Consider the following 13,247-nt stretch of genomic DNA (forward strand, 5'->3'; position numbering starts at 1 on the left):
TGAAGGGAGATGAGTTTACAGACGTAAATGGGGAGAAGGAGAGTGGATGAAAGATTCATGTATTCATTCAACAGATGTACTGAATGACTACTCTGTGCTAGATGCTGGGGGTGCAACTGTGAACCAGCTAGACAGAGGATGCCTGTGGTTTACTGTCGTGGTTCTCAACCAGGTTATTTTTGGCCGTTTATAGACCAATTTGTGGTTGGTACAGCTGTGGGCATGATATTGACATCTAGTGAGTGGAGGTCGGGGGCTGCTGCTAACCATCCTATAATGATGAGGACAGTCCCCATGGCAAGGCATTATCCAACTGCAGATATTAACAGTGAAAGGCTGGGAAACCCTGGTCTGGGGGGAGAAAAATAAAACAGGAAACCAACAAATAAGCAATGGGAAATTGTGGTGACATTTACGATGGCAGCAAATGAGATCCCAGAATAGGAAATGATGTGGTGGGTGGCCAGAGTGTGGGCAGAAGAACGCAGGTTAGGTGGGTATAAAAAGATCTCTGTGAGGAAGTGACATCTAGCTGAGAATGAAAGAAAGAACCCACCAGGGGAGAGGAGTATCCCAGGCCAAGGAAGCCACGTGAACAAAGGCTCTGAGGAGAGAGCAGACGGGCTGTGACTGAGGGCGTGAGGAGATGGAGGTGCACAGTGGCATGGTTAGGGGTTCAGATTTATTCAAGGAGAGCGAGCGGAGGACTTGGATAGATAATCCTCCAAGGAGGGCGTACAGAGGGCCAACGCGTCCACGAAAAGGTGCTCAGCGTCGTTAGCCATCAGGGAAAAGCTAGTGGAAACCACAGTCAGCTGTCACTTCACACCTGTCAGAATGGCTATCAGCAAGATCAGGGGGTCCCCGGGCAGCGTAGCGGGTAGGATTCCAGACTTTCACCGCCGTGGCCTGGGTTTAATCCCTGTAGTTGGGGAACATCCCACAACGTGTGTGGCACGGCCAAAATAAAACAGATGAGGTAAGTGTTGGTGAGGATGTGGAGGAAAGGGAACACTTGTTTCCTCTTGGGAATGTAGACTGGTGCAGCCAATGTGGAAAGCAGTATGAGAGTTCCTCAAAAAGTTATTAGAAAAAAACGTCTACCATATGATCCTGCAATCCCACTTCCGGTTGTATACTGGAAGAAAATGAAGTCACTGTCTCAGAGAGATGTCCGTAACGCCCATGTTCGTTGCAGTATTAACCAGGAGATGCAAACAACCTAAGTGTCTATCAGTGGGTGAATGGGTAAAGAAAAGGTCACTCGTGCACACACACGCACACACATGTGCGCACACACTACACACGTGTGCACACACGTGTGCACACACACCTCACACACGTGTACACACACAGACTAGAACATTCAGCCATGAAGAGAGAGGGAGATCTTGGGACAACATGCATGGATTTTGAGGGCATTCTGCTAAGTGAGCTAAGGCAGAAAGATGAATAGCATATGTCTTCACATATATGAAAGGAAGTGAAAGTGAAGTCGCTCAGTTGTGACCGACACTTTGCGACCCCATGGACTGTAGCCTACCAGGCTCCTCTGTCCATGGGATTTTCCAGGCAAGAGTACTGGAGTGGGTTGCCATTGCCTTCTCCAGGGGATCTTCCCAACCCAGGGAATGAACCTGGGTCTCCTGATTGCAGACGGACGCTTTACCATCTGAGGCACCAGGGAAGCCCTATATAGGGAATCTTAAAAACCTGAACTCATCAACATAGAGACGAAAATGGTGGCTGCCAGGGCTGGAGGGGGGAAGAAATGGGCGGGGGTTGCTGCTCACAGAATATAAAGGTCTGAGTATAAGAGGCGTACGTTCTGAAGATCTAACGGACAAGGGGGTAACGATTATAATTATTAACACTGTACTAGACCCCTGGAAGTCGTTAAGAGAGTAGACCTGAAAAGTTATCATGACACAGGAGAAGATTATTATGTAAGAGGACAGACGTGTTAACTCACCTTATTGTAATAATCATTCTGTAATATGGGGCTTCCCTGGTGGCTCAGATGGTAAAGCGTCTGCCTACAATGCGGAAGACCAGGGTTCAATCCCTGGGTTGGGAAGATCCCCTAGAGAAGGCGATGGCAACCCACTCCAGTATTCTTGCCTGGAAAATTCCATGGACTGAAGAGCCTGGTAGGCTACAGTTCATGGGGTTGCAGAGAGTAGGACATGACTGAGCAACTTCACTTCTATGACTATCAAATCATCACATTTGATACACCTTAAACTGGCGTATATTGCACATCCATAATATCTCAATAAAGCTTGGAAAGAAACAGAGTGGGGAAGGTTTTGAGGAGAGAAGAGTCACAGCCCGTTTTACGTTTTAGAAAGGAAGTTCTCTTTGTGTGGAGGTTGGGTTTTGGAACCAAAAGAAGTTTTCCAAGCTGGGAGCTGTCAGCATAAAGACAACATGGAAAGCTGTGAGAAATGGATGGAATCACTGAGGGCAGAAGTAGGCCAGTGCAGACCCATCGAAGGGTCTCATGCAGGGAGCGATGTGATCAGATAGCCCTGCAGGTGAAGTGTGGGGGCGTGGCTTGGAAAGCCTGGGCGGAGGCTTGGCTTGAGTTCCAGGCTGTTGCAGGAATCCAGGCTCAGCGCGATCAGGGGCCTGAGCTCTGACCACGGATGTGGAAGGAAAAAGGGGAAAGGACAGAATCAGTGTTTGGCTATAGGAAGCCCAGTGGGAGAATGTTCTGGCCTGACTGCCTGGGTGGTGGGCTGAGTAGGGATCGTGCCTTCTGGAAGTCAGATCTGTTTTCTCTCACTTTGCAGAAGCAGGAAAAACCTGCTGGGGCCCGTGGTTTGCCAGGAGGATCGGACCGCAGTGCCCCTGAGCCCACTTGCTCTGTGCAGCCCTCCTTCTCCCTCCTCACTGTGGTTCTCAGGGGCCGCCAGCACTTAAGAGCGTCTTTCTGTGACTGTGTCCCCCAGGTGGGGTCACTCAGGCCTCCCCCTCCCCGTGTGTTCCTGCAGGGGCCCGTGCCTGCTGGCATGCTGATCGAGCGCTCCTCGGACTTTGGCAAGACTTGGCAAGTGTACCAGTACCTGGCTTCTGACTGCGGCTCCACCTTCCCCTGGGTCCGCCAGGGCCAACCCCAGGGCTGGCAGGACGCTCGGTGCCAGACTTTGCCCCAGAGGCCTAACGGGCGCCCGAATGGGGCCAAGGTAGGAGAGGGCACCCTGAGAAACAGGCTTGGGGAGAGGTTTCCCACTTCCCGTCACTCACGTAGTCACCCAGGCTTTGGGGAATCCGCGAGAACCCTCCCCCTCCTTTGGGCAGAGCTCTGCTGTCTTTCCTGAGCTTCCCAACAGTGACCGCTTTAGGAGACATACGTGTGAGTGCGTGCTCAGTCATGTCTGGCTGTGACCCCATGGACTGTAGGGGTCCTCGGTCCTCTCCAAGCTCCTCTGTCCATGGGATTCTCCAGGCAAGAATGCTGGACTGGGGTGCCATTTCCTCCTCCAGGGGATCTTCCTAACCCAGGGATCAAACCCACATCTCTTGTGGCTCCACGTCGGCAGGCATATGTTTACCACCGTGCCACCTGGGAAGGAGCCCTCTGGACACCCTCAAGACATTTGGCAGGGCATCAAATGGAAAAGAGGACTTCTGGGCTTGGCCACAGCTCACCTCTTCCTGGGTCTCCCCTTACCCCCACTCTCTGCAGGTCCAGCTCAACCTTATGGATTTAGCCTCTGGGATCCCAGCCACACAAAGTCAAAAAATTCAAGGTCAGTGTGGCTACTCCTCTAGCCTGTGGGACTGTGGGCAGAGAACAAAATAGGCTTGCAGCTCGGATCGTGGACATTTCCGCGTCTTTGCTGCCTCTGTCAGTGGGGTTGGATTGAACTCCGGCCCTGCTTAAGCTCGTAGGGGTATGGTGCTGGCCCGGCCACTAAAAAGGCCCCAGGCAGGGTTGTGGGCGGTCTTTTCGTTATGGGAGGCTTGGGGAAGATGGGTAGTGAGACCAGAGTTCCTTTCCTTATCGTCCTGCCATAGGAGACTCTGCGTCTAAATTTTTTTTTCCTTTTTCCCCCATACCTGCCCCCTCCCTCCCTGTTCGTTCCCCGCAGAGCTGGGGGAGATCACCAACTTGAGGGTCAACTTCACCAAGCTGGCGCCTGTGCCCCAGAGGGGCTACCACCCTCCCAGCGCCTACTACGCTGTGTCCCAGTTGCGTCTGCAAGGGAGCTGCCTCTGTCACGGGCATGCGGACCGCTGCACCCCCAGCTCCAGGACTCCTGCCAGCCCCGCCAGCGCCGTGCAGGTGGCAGCCCAGGGCGGGAAGGGAGAGGGGAGCAGGCGGGGCAGACTGTGGGCATCCTCGGGACCCCTGGAGAGGGGTGGGGCACTAGATTGAAGACTTGAGTATTTACTGTTTTAGCGATGGCGAAGATGAGTGTAAACGGTTATCGTTTTCAAGGTCCCATTTGGTAGCACTTCTTTGGACCTGCTTTATTATTTGAGATGATTTTTATTCAGTAACATAGGTGTAAGTATAAGTATACATGTAAGTAGAAGTATACACATGGGAATCGCAGGGAACTTAAGGCATTGATTCTTAGCCCTGGCCACACATCATAATTTCCTAGGGAGCTAAAAAGATTACTCGGACCCCTACCTCAGACACTCTAATTGTATTATTATTATTTAAAGCTCCTGGTGATTCTAACATCTTGCCAGGATTGAGAGCCCCTGGTTCGGGGGACTTTGAAGTCCCATTTAGAGGTGAGATATGGGACAGGAGGAGAAAACAGAGGCTAACACAGATGCTAAGTTCACCCCAGAGCAGCTGAGTCAGATGCGTCAGGGATAGAAAGAGAAGCTCCAGCTTAATAAGTGACCCAGGGGCGTTTGCTGGGAGGCCAGGCTTGGGAGCCATCAGCAGAGGAGGGAGACCCTTTTGCACCAAGAAGCAGAGGGAGCTGTCGTTTCACGTCCCTGCTGCTTCTACGATATTAACAATCGGGAGCAGGATACTTGTTCTAGTGATAAAGACACACGATCAAATCCTATCAGGTGGCCTGCTAGGGAAAATAAGGGGACAGGAGCATTGGGCAGCCTTTTCCTTTCCACTTTCCGGGCCAGTGTTTCCCCCAGGCTGCAGAGGAGGCCAGAGAGAGACCGGCGCCAGGAATGTGTCAGCTGTTAGGGCCTAAAAACGCAAGACCAGAACACAGGCTGAGTGTGATCGCTGGCGTATGAGGATGTAGAGGAGGGTGAGGGCCTGCCCAGCCCTAGTGGTTCTCAACTCTGGCCACACCATGGAAACACCAGGTTATAAAGTACTGATGTCAGGGCCTTGTCCCTGAGATTGGATGGAATTGGGCCTGGGCATTTATATATACAAAGCTCCTCAAATAATGCTTAAGTGTGTCCAGAGTTGAAAGCCATGGAGTGAGAGGGAGCAGGCAGGCCTGATGAAGGATGTGCCATTCCAGCTGGGCAGGATCTTGCTGGTGAAGAGAGCGAGAAGGGGCTTCTAGGAAGGAAGCAAAGCGGCAGTACAAGCCTCAAGGTGGGGAGAAGTGGGGCTTATACCGGGAGCAGCCAGTTCAGCTCAGCTGTGCTGTGAGGAGCGAGCGGAGGGCGGGCATGGAGCAAACACAGCGCAGGTCCTGATGCCAGCCGGCGGGTGGTGAGCTTAAATTGGAAGACAATTAGCAAACAATTGCTATTCTATTTCTGTACCTTAATGAGTCTAGTAACAATTCATCATCACAGTCTCATTAGCCAAACAACTGCAGTCATAGCTTGTTGGAATATAAATCTCCAGAGGGCCCACAAGAATTGCAGTTTACCAACAAGGCTGTGTGAGCAACCTTCCAGGCGCTGTTTTGCATTGGGCGGTATGGGGATGGCCAAATGCAAGGACCGGGCTTTTAAAAACCCAACAGGAGGAGCAGTGTAGATGTGAATGCATACAAACACACGTGTATGTACACATATGCACACATGCACCACACAAGCCGGGCTCTGGGAGCGTCAGAGGAGCTCAGCGCAGCCTGGAGGAGCTGGGGTCCGAGCTGGGCCCTGGGGTCTAAGCCGAGCGGGAGGGTCAGAGCGGAGAGGGCAAGTCTGTCCCTGGGACGCTCCTGTGATGGTTCCTTCTGGTAAGTGGTGGCCCCGCCCCCAGGTGCACGAGGTCTGCGTCTGCCAACACAACACCGCCGGCCCCAACTGTGAGCGCTGCGCGCCCTTCTATAACAACCGGCCCTGGAGACCCGCGGAAGACCAGGACCCCCACGAGTGCCAGAGTATGAGCCTGGGATCCCCCACCTCCCCTGCAACCACTGGCTGGGGTGCTGGCCCCTCTGGACCGTGATGACCTCCTCTGGGATACGGGGAGAATCTTGTCTTTATTATTAATATTTAAATCTAAACTGAATTGCCCCTGTAACTAAAGCTCTCCTTGCTCTTTGGGGAAGGAGAGGACCTGTGAGTCACATCCTCCCACCGCCCAGACCTCACAGGGACCACGGGCAGGTTCATACTTCTGATGCCACATGCCGTTCATGCTAACCCAGGTCCTCCTTCCTCCAGCCTCTCCAGTGCTTTATCCTGTGTAGGACACATTTGGTCTCCCTGTTGTCATTCTTTCTCTTTCAGATGGCTCCCTGGGGGCAGGGCCCTTCCCTCCATAAATGAGGACAGCCAGGGTCCCAGCCTAGAGGACAGTGACCCAGCAGGAGACCCATGGTGGCAGTGGGGGAGGGTTGGCATGGGACGTTGGAATGGCTCTCTCTTTGGCCCCGCACGGATATCATCCTGGGATGAGTCTACACACTGGGAGTTGGGAGGCCCCCGTTCTCTGTTTTCCTTTCTTACTGGCTGTATGAACTGAAATAAATTAAACAAGCCTCCTTGGGCCTCAGTTTCCCCATTTTTCAGACCTGGGCATCTTACAGAGTCAGTGGGGATGCCAGTGAGTTAGCGTGGCGCGTGCTTTGTAGATGCCAACGATGCCGTCTAGTGTTCAACCCCAGGAATCTCCTTTTTCAGGGTGTGACTGCAACGGACACTCAGAGACATGTCACTTTGACCCAGCCGTGTTTGCTGCCAGCCAGGGGGCACATGGAGGTGTGTGTGACAACTGCCGGGACCACACTGAGGGCAGGAACTGTGAACGGTGTCAACTGCACTATTTCCGGAACCGGCGTCCTGGGGCTCCCATTCAGGAGACCTGTATCCGTGAGTAGGGGACCCCCGGCCTCATCTGTTTATTAATCTGCTCTGGGCTCAACAGAGCACACGTCCCTGGGGACTCACATGCCCTCAGGAAGCATAAAGACTTGGGGGCAATTGTTTTTGACTTGGCCGTGCCTTCCTAAGCAAGTCACCCAGCCTCTCTGGGTGTCAGTCAATTGGTCAGCTGGTCATTATGTAGAACTTATTGTGAGTATGCGGCTGCTTAGTCGCTTCAGTCGTGTCCGACTCTGCGACCCCATGGGCTGCAGCCCGCCAGGCTCCTCCGTCCCTGGGATTCTCCAGGCAAGAATACTGGAGTGGGTTGCCAGGCCCTGCTCCAGGGGAATCTTCCCAACCCAGGGATTGAACCCAGGTCTCCTGCATTGCAGGTGGATTCTTTGTCATCTGAACCACCAGGGAAGCCCTTTTTGAGCATAGGAAAGAAAAAAGTCAATATCAGATACAGTTCCCGCTGTCAGGAAACACACAGATTGGTAAATGAGGGAGGAAATGAGGGAGCACTTGGCCCGTTTACCTGCCTTTACCAGGTGGTAATGTGGTTTGCTTATTTTTCTGTTTCTGCCAGCATTAAGAACTCCTCTATGGCAGGGATTATTCTTGTATCCTTGGGCCCTAGCACAAGGACAGATAAATAACTGATGCTCCAGAAATGTTTACTGAAGAAATATAAGTCCCCCAGGAGTGACTAAACACATCTATAATGGTCAATAGGGCTTCCTGGGTGGCTCAGTGGTAAAGAACCCACTTGCAATGCAGGGGCCCCAAGAGATGCAGGTTCAATCCCTAGGTCAGGAAGATCCCCTGGAGGAGGGCATGGCTACCCACTCTAGTTATTCTTGCCTGGAGAATCTCATGGACAGAGGGGCCTGGCAAGCTATAGTTTGTGGAGTTTCAAAGAGTCAGACACAACTGAAGCGACTTAGCACGCATGCAGCGAGGGCCAGTGAGTTTGTACAATTCGAATCGAAAGCACTCTGATTCAGATGGATTAATCATGCAAAACTTTCCAGAAGAAGTAAGAATCTCTATTTTGAAAGCTATGAAAGGCGCCCAGGTGTTAGGGTGAAAGAAAGGTGGTTCACTTGCTGTTGATATTATCTGCTTATGGAAAGAATGAGAAAGCTTGAGTTTGACTTCTGTTTCCAGTACTACTTGCTGTATGACCTGAGTATGTTATTGGAACATTTCTGAGCTTCAGTTTCCTCATCTGTACAACAGGGATAAGCATGGTCAATTCTCAGGGTTATGATAGGATTGCATAAGGCAACATGCAAGAGTGTCCAGCTCAGTGCTGGCCACAGAGTGGTTTGTTCAGTATATCATGCCAACTGAAACTTTCGTACGACATAACATGTGCCAAGGACTTCCTTGGTAGCTCAGCTAGCAATGCAGGAGAATCCACATTGCAATGAATTCCAAAGAATCTGCCTGCAATGCTGGAGACCCCGTTTGATTCCTAGGTTGGGAAGATCCCCTGGAGAAGGGATAGAATTCTTGTCTGGAGAATCCCAAGGACAGAGGAAGCTCACGGGCTACAGTCCACGGGGTCCCAAAGAGTCAGACGCGACTGAGCGACTAAGCACATCAAGGCACAGCAACACATGCCAAGCCGAGCCCTGTTGCCCCTGCTTTATTCCTCATAAGAGGCCCTATGAGTGTTACATAAGTATCCCCATTTTATAGATGAGCAAACTGAGGCACAGGGCAGCTTAAATAACTTGACTAAGGTGGTCAGGTCGTAAGCCAGGAAGTGGGGGGAGGGGAATAAGAGTCTGAACCAGAACGTGCTCCCCATGCTCTGCTTTTCCTCTCTGCCCCTCCCCCCTCCCCCCGCCCCTCCCCCCTCCCCCCGCCCCTCCCCCCTCCCCCCGCCCCTCCCCCCTCCCCCCGCCCCTCCCCCCTCCCCTCCCCCCTCCCCCCGCCCCTCCCCCCCCTCCCCCCGCCCCCCCCCCCCCCCCCCCGCACCGCCTTTGTCTCGCAGCCTGCGAGTGTGACCCGGATGGAGCGGTGCCAGGAGCGCCCTGTGACCCAGTGACTGGCCAGTGTGTGTGCAAGGAGCACGTGCAGGGGGAGCGCTGTGACCTGTGCAAGCCGGGGTTCACGGGGCTCACCTTCTCCAACCCGCAGGGCTGCCACCGTGAGTAGAGGGTCCCAGCCTGCCGTGGGGCAGGGCAGGCGGCCCTGCGCATGAGCCGGGTGCGGGCCTGGCTCAGAACGGGGACGCCCGGGGAGGCGGCCAGGTGCTGGGACTGGCGGGAAAGCGTGGCGGCCTGGTTTTCTAGGTTTTCTGCGGGGGAGCGCCCCGCCAGGTTTATCTCCCTGATGCGTGTCCTCTGGGGGAGGGGTGGGGGCCAGACTTGGGTGCCCCCCCTCAGCTCAGCAGCCCCCCTCCTGTGCAGGCTGTGACTGTAGTGTCCTGGGCTCCCGGCGGGACGTGCCGTGTGACGAGGAGACGGGGCGCTGCGTGTGTCTGCCCCACGTGGTGGGCCCCAAGTGTGACCAGTGTGCCCCCCACCACTGGAAGCTGGCCAGCGGCCGGGGCTGCGAGCCCTGTGCCTGCGACCCGCGCAACTCCCTCGGCCCCCAGTGCAACCAGGTACACCGCGGGCTGGCCCCCACGCCCCCGCAACGTCCCTCCCTGTGGCTCTCGGCCTTGGCAGGCCCGGAGACGTGCGCCTACGGCGGGGCGGTCCTGGGTCCGACCGCGGAGCTTGCGTGCTGGCGGGAGCCTCTGCGGCTGGGGTGCGCCGGGGAGTCCCGCTGGCTGACCCGGCTCTCCCCGGCAGTTCACAGGGCAGTGCGCCTGTCGGGAAGGGTTCGGGGGCCTGACCTGCAGTGCCGCAGCCATCCGCCAGTGTCCCGACGGGACCTATGGAGAGGCAGCCGCGGGGTGCAGAGGTGCGGTCTGAGAGGCGGGGGCTGGCGGCGGGGGTGTGCAGACGCCGCAGGGGGTGCGGGCTCGGGTGGGCTTGTGCTGGGGGGGCGTGCGGGTCTGTGGTGTCTGGTCCACGGGGGCTGGGCCCTGGCAGCCCGCTAGAGTACTTGTCCCCTGCTAGCCCATCCCCATGTCCCCGTGTCCCCTCGTCCCTGTGTCCGCATGTCCCCCTGCTCCCCCCGTCCTCGTGTCTTCCTGTCGCCCTGTCCCCCTGTCCCCCTGTGCCCGTGTCCCGGTGACAGGAGGGCTGCTTTGCGCCTCTCTTCCCTGAGAAAGCATCTCCCAGCTGTGGAGAAGCCCCCTCCTCCCTCTTCGCGGATGCAGAAAGTGAGCCCCGCGGGGGTCAGTTTGGCAGACCCCAGTCTGTTCCCAGCCCTGTCGCCCCGGGCGGGGTTGCTCCCCCTCTCCGGGCATCGGCCTCCTAGCCTGGGAAGGGGCACCCTGCCTCGGGTGCTTGCGCCCTTGACGGCGGGCGGGTCAGAGGCGCGCGCGTGCGCTCGGGGAGCGGAGCTCGGGCCGCGCCTGCACGAAGGGGCTGCTGAGTGAGCCCCGCCGCCCTCGCCATGGTTCTGCTCGGGCCTTGTCAGCCTCTCTCTGAGTCCTAAGACCCCGAGGCCAGACGTCCTCTCCAGGGCGCTCTCCGGCAGACTCTCGCCCTCCCTGGCCCCTGGCCCCCGGCCCCTGACCATCTTTTCTCCCGCCCCAGCCTGTGACTGCGACTTTCGGGGCACCGAGGGGCCGGGCTGCGACAAAGCCTCGGGCCGCTGCCTCTGCCGCCCCGGCTTGACGGGGCCGCGCTGTGACCAGTGCCAGCGGGGCTACTGCGACCGCGCCCCGGTGTGTGTGGCCTGCCATCCCTGCTTCCAGACCTACGACGGCGGCCTCCGGGAGCGGGCCCTTCGCCTGGCCGGCCTCCGCAACGCCTCCGCTGGCCTGTGGCCCCGGCCGGGCCCGGAGGACCACGGCCTGGCCTCGCGGATGCAGGACGCCAAGAGCAAGATGGAGCAGATCCAAGCCACTCTCGGCGACGCCTTGGTCACGGAGCAGGAGGTGGCCCAGGTGGCCAACGCCATCTTCTCCATCAGGTCATTCCCTCTCCCCACTGAGCCGTGGGGGTCCACAGAGCGGCCCATATTGCTTACAGCCCTTTACCATCTACAAAGCCTTTTCCTAGCGCTTCCCTGGTGACTCAGAAGGTTAAGAACTTTCCTGCAATGCAGGAGATCCAGGTTCGATCCCTGGGTTGGGAAGATCCCCTGGAGAAGAGAATAGCAACCCCCTCCGGTATTCTTGCCTGGAGAATCCCATGGACAGAGGAGCCTGCAGGGCTAGTCCATGGGGTTGCAAAGAGTCGGATAAGACCGAGCAACTTCCACATTTCACTTTCAAACCTTTTGAAACCTTTGAAACCTTTTCAAACCTTTCAAACCTCTCTTTTTCACCGTCGCTGCAGTCCTGGGAGGTTGGTGGGATGGGTGTTACTACGTCAGTCTTGCCAGTGAGGAAACGGGCACAGCTTGGTGACGTGACAGAACCAGCTGTCCACAGAGGGGCAGAGTGGGGGACCAGGAGCACAGGCACCAGCCCAAGTGCCCAGCACTGCCTGCGGGTGTCAGCTCTGGATGAGTCACCCTGGTGGAGGGCATGTGAAAGGCAGGGCTCCGAAAATAACTTGTGTTTGCCTTTGGAACGGGAGCGGTCCCACCCACAGCCCCCTCCTACCAGCAGAGGCCTCTTCTCAGTGAGGTTTGGTTCCAAAGTTTTCATAATGAGTTTTGCCTTCCCTGAGCCCTTGCCAACTCGCTGACCGTGGTGGGGCCGAGCCACCCTGGTGTGCAGTTGGCCTCGGTCTCAGAGCCGAGCAGGGAGCCTGTGGGTATCTGACGGGCTGGGCGTGCCAGCCTGGAGGGGCCTCCTGAAGGATGGTGCACGTGGAGCAGAGGTTGGCCGCGGAGAAGGGGAGGCTAGTGGCAGGGACTGGTCGGGTGGAGCTGCAGAGGGCCGGGGAGGGAGGAGTCTCTGCATACTCAGTGACCATGGGTCAGGGCAGGTGACCCCCCTTTGGGCGGAAACGGACAGGCGGGTCAGCAGCTCTGGGAGCCCTGGTGGGGAGAGGAGAGACCTGGGTGCTCAGGGTCCAGGCATGGCTGACGGCAGCCTGTAGGGACCCCAGGAGGAGAGGGTCAGGGAAGCTTCTTGTGGAAGCTGGTGTGGGGACGCAGAGGAGAGCTAGGAGCCTTAGGCTCACACCTGTCCAGGGGGGAGAGGTTTTTCTGGATCTGCTTGCATAGGGATGGAGGGAGACGATTCCGGCTTTAGCCCAGCAGAATCCTCTCCCGTCTGCAGCTTTCCCTGATGGCCTCCATTTCTCCTGATTCGGTAGCTTTTTCTCTGGGGGGATGGCTGGGTCTGGGGAGGCAGCCCCTCTCCTGTATTTTAGTGGAAACTTCTCCCCCTACCTTAGGCGGACGCTTCAGGCCCTGAAGCTTGATTTGCCCCTGGAGGAGGAGACCTTGAACCTCCCGGGAGACCTGGGGAGTCTGGACAGGAGCTTCAATCACCTCCTCGTCACGTATCAGAGCAAGAGGGAGCAGTTTGAAAAGATGAGCAGTGCCGACCCTTCAGGTGAGCGGGGTGAGGGGGAAGTGTGGAGACCCCACGCCAGGCCAGACTTCGGCTCCCCTCCCACTGGTCCTCCGCCTCCAGGCCTGAGGGGTCCAGGGCTGGCTCAGTGAACCTCTCTTCTTTCCCCTTCTGCACCAGGAGCCTTCCGCGTGCTGACTGCAGCCCACCAACGGTCATCCCAGGCCGCTCAGCAGGTCTTGGACAGCTCCCGCCGGTTACTGCCACTCAGGGATAGCCGGAGAGAGGCGGAGAGGCTGGAGCAGCAAGTGGCGGGAGGATCAGGAGCTGGTGGTCCCCAGCTCGCAGCCCTGAGGCTGGAGATGGCCTCCGTGCCTGATCTGACGCCTGCTATCAACCAGGTGATGCCTGGCAGAACCCGACTTTCCCCCTCCGGCCCCTCCGGCCCCACACCAATGGCTGCCCTGCCATTCCCACGGGGGCCATATAGACCCCA

General features: G+C 56.7%; 1 protein-coding gene across 5 annotated transcripts in view; it reads left to right on the plus strand.

Moving 5' to 3' along the window:
* The window catches only part of LAMB3 (laminin subunit beta 3), a 190,462-nt gene that overhangs the window by 166,000 nt on the left and 11,215 nt on the right, over positions 1-13,247 (plus strand). For all 5 annotated transcript variants that reach the window (XM_069544248.1, XM_069544246.1, XM_069544245.1 and 2 more), the window contains 11 exons: positions 2,997-3,188; positions 3,692-3,755; positions 4,098-4,291; positions 6,161-6,281; positions 7,027-7,215; positions 9,215-9,370; positions 9,633-9,829; positions 10,020-10,131; positions 10,875-11,253; positions 12,633-12,793; positions 12,932-13,152. In XM_069544248.1, the coding sequence (XP_069400349.1) occupies positions 2,997-3,188; positions 3,692-3,755; positions 4,098-4,291; positions 6,161-6,281; positions 7,027-7,215; positions 9,215-9,370; positions 9,633-9,829; positions 10,020-10,131; positions 10,875-11,253; positions 12,633-12,793; positions 12,932-13,152 (1,986 nt within the window). The remainder of the gene's footprint in view (positions 1-2,996; positions 3,189-3,691; positions 3,756-4,097; positions 4,292-6,160; positions 6,282-7,026; positions 7,216-9,214; positions 9,371-9,632; positions 9,830-10,019; positions 10,132-10,874; positions 11,254-12,632; positions 12,794-12,931; positions 13,153-13,247) is intronic.

The sequence above is a fragment of the Ovis canadensis genome, chromosome 12, assembly GCF_042477335.2.
Source record: "Ovis canadensis isolate MfBH-ARS-UI-01 breed Bighorn chromosome 12, ARS-UI_OviCan_v2, whole genome shotgun sequence".
In the NCBI taxonomy this organism is placed as follows: Eukaryota; Metazoa; Chordata; class Mammalia; order Artiodactyla; family Bovidae; genus Ovis; species Ovis canadensis.